This window comes from Neophocaena asiaeorientalis, unplaced genomic scaffold, assembly GCF_003031525.2.
Source record: "Neophocaena asiaeorientalis asiaeorientalis breed wild unplaced genomic scaffold, Neophocaena_asiaeorientalis_V1.1 scaffold129, whole genome shotgun sequence".
Classification (NCBI taxonomy): Eukaryota; Metazoa; Chordata; class Mammalia; order Artiodactyla; family Phocoenidae; genus Neophocaena; species Neophocaena asiaeorientalis.
In genome coordinates, this window is record NW_020172446.1 from 6,231,798 (window position 1) to 6,236,051 (window position 4,254).

The 4,254-nt window shown below is 59.9% G+C and overlaps 1 protein-coding gene across 2 annotated transcripts in view; it reads right to left on the reverse strand.

Moving 5' to 3' along the window:
• The window catches only part of MYO1C (myosin IC), a 23,425-nt gene that overhangs the window by 1,683 nt on the left and 17,488 nt on the right, over positions 1-4,254 (reverse strand). For both annotated transcript variants that reach the window (XM_024736331.1, XM_024736336.1), the window contains exons 20-31: positions 3,715-3,828; positions 3,563-3,639; positions 3,160-3,228; positions 2,988-3,072; positions 2,744-2,903; positions 2,005-2,088; positions 1,073-1,166; positions 923-978; positions 667-802; positions 518-588; positions 329-432; positions 154-253 (exon numbers count right to left, since the gene is read on the reverse strand). In XM_024736331.1, the coding sequence (XP_024592099.1) occupies positions 154-253; positions 329-432; positions 518-588; positions 667-802; positions 923-978; positions 1,073-1,166; positions 2,005-2,088; positions 2,744-2,903; positions 2,988-3,072; positions 3,160-3,228; positions 3,563-3,639; positions 3,715-3,828 (1,150 nt within the window). The remainder of the gene's footprint in view (positions 1-153; positions 254-328; positions 433-517; positions 589-666; positions 803-922; positions 979-1,072; positions 1,167-2,004; positions 2,089-2,743; positions 2,904-2,987; positions 3,073-3,159; positions 3,229-3,562; positions 3,640-3,714; positions 3,829-4,254) is intronic.

Below are 4,254 nucleotides of genomic sequence, written 5' to 3' on the forward strand. Positions count from 1 at the left end.
ACCCTCTGCACTGTGGGAGCTCAAAGGACCCACGGCGAGGCGCCCAGGCTCTGCCCAGCACCGCTGAGGTTGGAAGGCTCGGCCACCAGAGGCTCTGCCCTGGCCCCAGGGCCCTCAGCGGGAGGCAGGGTGCTGCCGCCAGGCCCCACTCACCACAGCCAGGTGCCCGTTCTTGGCCTTGGTGACGAGCAGCTCCGAGCCGGTCGTGAAGTCGATGATGCCATCCCTGCCGGGACCCCCTGCGAACGTGATGCTGGAGGGAAGGTGGTGCGTGAGGCCCACCTGCCCCACGCACGCACAGCCCCCTCCCCGCCCCTCCCCGCCTCACCTGCCCTGGTTGATGTTGATGTTGATGTTATTCACGCGGTCGGCGCTGAGGGCTGTCTTGGTCAGTGTCTCAATCACATGGTCACTCTGCAGCACCACGTCCCCCTGGGGGCCCAGACGGGGTCAGGGGTCAGGCCCTGCCCAGAGCTAGAGAAGCACCCCCTCCCCCACCCAGTCCCCCGAGGGCCACCTTCTGCTTATTGTCCTCACGCTGCACGTGGAGCACAAAGAGGCTGTCGCTCAGGCTGCTGACGGAGATTCCTGAGGCGGAAGGGCAGAGGTCAGGGATCAAGGGTCAGAGCGGGGGCCCTCCCCACCCAGCCCTGGACTCCGGCTCACCCGTCAGGTTGGCGTACTCAATCCTCTGCTTGACTTTGGCGTCCTCCACAATGACCACGGCGCTGGGCGTCAGCAGCAGCTGCCGGGAGCGGGGCTTGTAGCCCTTGCGGTCATATTTCACGACGGGCACTGCGTACTGGGGACAGAGGGTGGCTGAGGGGCCTCCTCACCCTCTGCCCAGGCCCTGACTCCCCCACCCAGTCCTCGGGCAGCAGAACTGTTTGGGGTCGAGGGTGGCCTGCAGGCAGCGTCTCACCTGGATGGGCTCAGAGCCCAGGGCCTGCAGCACTTTGGGGCTGATCTCATCTGCACCTGCAACCCAGATGGGGGAGGGGGAGGTGAGAGGAGAAGAGCGGGGACTAGGACAGTGACGGAGGGCTTACGCACTGGCAAGTCAGGGGCTCACCAAGCCGCGTGCTGATGAAGAGCCTGGGGACGCTCTGCGGGTAATTGTCCTTCTTGCCCTTGAAGATCTCACTAGCAATGGCTTTCTGCTGCAGCTGAGGAGACAAGGGCAGGGAGGGGGGCTGTCAGAGGGATGGCGACCATCACAGCAGGGACAGGCCCAGCCTCAGGGACTGAGACAGCTTCCCTCACCCTCTCTCTGGCCCCAGCACCAGAGGCTAAACCCTGCCACCAACACTCCCCTTTAGCCCCTTCTCTCCCTTACCCCCATCCCCACTGACCAAGGCACAGGCTCCTCAGAAGGGTCATGACAGAGAGGACTGTCAGGGTTCAGGCCCCACTTTGGGGATAATTCCCCACCACAGCAGGCCTTGGAACCCCTGAGATAAAGCTCCAGCCTGAGATCTGGCTGGTTGCTAATACTCAAAGAACTACTACAGGTTGGGATTTCCCTGGCACTGCAGTGGTTAAGACTCTGCTTCCACTGCAGGGGGCACAGGTTCAATCCTTGGTTGGGGAACTAAGATCCCGCGTGCCACAAGGTACGGCCAAAAAAATTTTAAATTATTTTAAAAAACCACTACTGCAGGTTAATTCTGCTGCGTGTGTCCTTTAGCATCATCCTATACTGAGTTGGCAAATACAGGCATGTCAGCCACCAATGTCTCTCTCTGGAACTACTCTATCAGACTCAAGGTGCAGCCTTTTCAACACAGGGCCCTGGGCAGCCTCTACCAGGCCAGCGGAGCTGGTCTAGAAGATAAACCCTATTTGCCGTGCAAAATCTACTCCAGCCTCGGCTTCATACATGAGGCCAAACGGGCTGGGATCCATTTGAGGGCACGTGGTAAATTGGGGTGAAGGTCCTCCAGGCCAGCACTCTTCGAGTGGCCCCCTGGCTAGTCCCCCAACGTCTGCCTCCCAGCCCCATACCTGCTGCTTCCACTCAGGGCTGATGCTCCGGCAGTACTTCCACACCATATTCTTCCGGCACAGCTCCCGCAGCAGTTCCGAGGCCTGTGGGCGCGAGCGAGGTCAGGGCACCCAGGCAGCCTGGCTCCCTTCCCTCTGAAGACAACAGGCATGTGCCTACCATCAGGCCTTGGCCTAAGTGACACCCCCTCAACCTGGACCACTCTTCCATTCCTGAGTTGCTTCTTTGCAAAGAACTCATTCTTGGGACTTCCCAGGTAGCGCAGTGCTTAAGAACACTCCTGCCAATGCAGGGGACACGGGTTCGAGCCCTGGTCCGGGAAGATCCCACGTGCCGTGGACCAACTAAGCCCGCGCGCCACAACTACTGAGCCTGCGCTCTAGAGCCCGTGAGCCACAACTACTGAGCCCGCGTGCCACAACTACTGAAGCCCACGAGCCTAGAGCCCATGTTCTGCAGCAAGAGAAGCCACCGCAATGAGAAGCCCGCGCACCGCAACGAAGAATAGCCCCTGCTCGCTGCAACTAGAGAAAGCCCGCGTGCAGCAACGAAGACACAACACAGCCAAAAATAAATAAATAAAATGAATAAATTTATATATATAAAAAAAGAACTCGTTCTCTGCAGCCCAGCTCCAGTTCCCTTCCCTTCCCTGATGGCTCCTCTGGTCACATGGTTATTAGGTCCCTCCGCTGAGCCTGCTGGTGGTTCCTAACTCAGCAGGGAGGGCCCACGGACCTCACGCAGGGCAGGTGGTGGCGTGGGCCAGGAAGTGTCCAGGATATTCCGGGGCAGCTGCCGCCGCAAGTTGAGCAAAAAAGAGGTGCGCACGTGATCCAGGAAGAAGGCGTTCTCGGGGCAACGGGGTGCGTGGCGCAGAATGAAGCCGCGGATGAGCCTGTGTGGGGGGGTGAGAAGCCTGGTAACGGACCCCCGCACACACACACTCTGCACCCCGCCCCCCATGGCGTCCAGTGCTCACTGCCGGATGGTCTGTGCTGCCCACTTCCTCTTGGCTGCCTTCCTCCGGCCCAGGGTTCCTCGCCACCACGACTGGATGCAGATGGCTGCAGAGACCACAGACGGCTGACCTCTATCTCCTCCCCACCCTTACCCTAGCCCCTGCCCTCCTGAAGACCCCTGGGCCCCCAAACCTGATCGCTTCACCCGGAGGAATTTCTGCCGCCAGTGAAAGCCCCTCCAGGTGGCCTGGATCTTCGTGGCTGTAATTGGGAAAGAAAGTCCCTTGGCCAGAGCGCAAGGGACCCGGCTGGGGGCCGGGCACTGTCAGAGCTCACTGAGTGGCATGAGTCGGGGGAGTGGCTGAATGAGCATTAAGTGAAGGGAGAGTAAAGGAAAGAGCAAGGGAGCGAGCAAAGCAACATGAGAACATGCAGAGTGTGTAGCCAAGGGCAGGAGACTGGGGCTGGTGACGAGGAGGGCAGCTGAATGTGGGCGTGGCGGACTTCCTGGAGAAGGAGCCCAAATGCAGTGATTTCTTTCCTGCTCCCCAGAGTGGACTCCACTGGGATAGGAAGGGTGGGGCCCCTCTCTCACCCAGGCTCTGCCGCCGGACCTCCAAGGCGTCCTCTGTGGCAAACAGGGTCTTGGGGAAGCGGATGAAGATCTTGGTCCTGGGAAGGCAGCACTGATCAGCCCCTGGTTGCCACCCCCGTGCCCCCCAAACACCAGGCGTGGGAGCCACTCACCTGCCCATCTTGTACTCTTCCGGCTTGTAGCCGAGGTGTCTGACCAGCACAGCCACCCCATCCTGGGGCCGTCCTGCCCATATGGGCCATGTCTCTGGGCACAGTGACTTGTACCTGGGGACAGGAGGGGCAGAAATGCACTCAGCCCCCACCCCTGCCAGCATCCTTCTCTGGGGGCCCAAGCCAGCTCTTCCGGGCATCTGCTGGGTGCTCCCACTGACTCACAGCTCACAGAAAGCCTGAGAGGTCGCTCTGTTACTATCCCCACTTTAAAGATGAGGAAATTGACATTTCTCATCTGCTGAAAGTCATGGGGCTAGAAAGTGGTAGAGGTAGAATTCACACCTGATTGACTCCCCAGGCCCCTAACTCAGGATAACCCCAAAGCTGCTCTATCCTTTCTGAGCTGATTGGAAACTCTGTCCTTTTCACAGGCGTTTACTATCTCCGCTGGTGAGAGATATGGGCATGTGGATGCACGCTTCATGGACCCCTGAGCAGCTGCTCTGTGAGGGCAGGGCCTGGGGGGGGTGGGGGTGG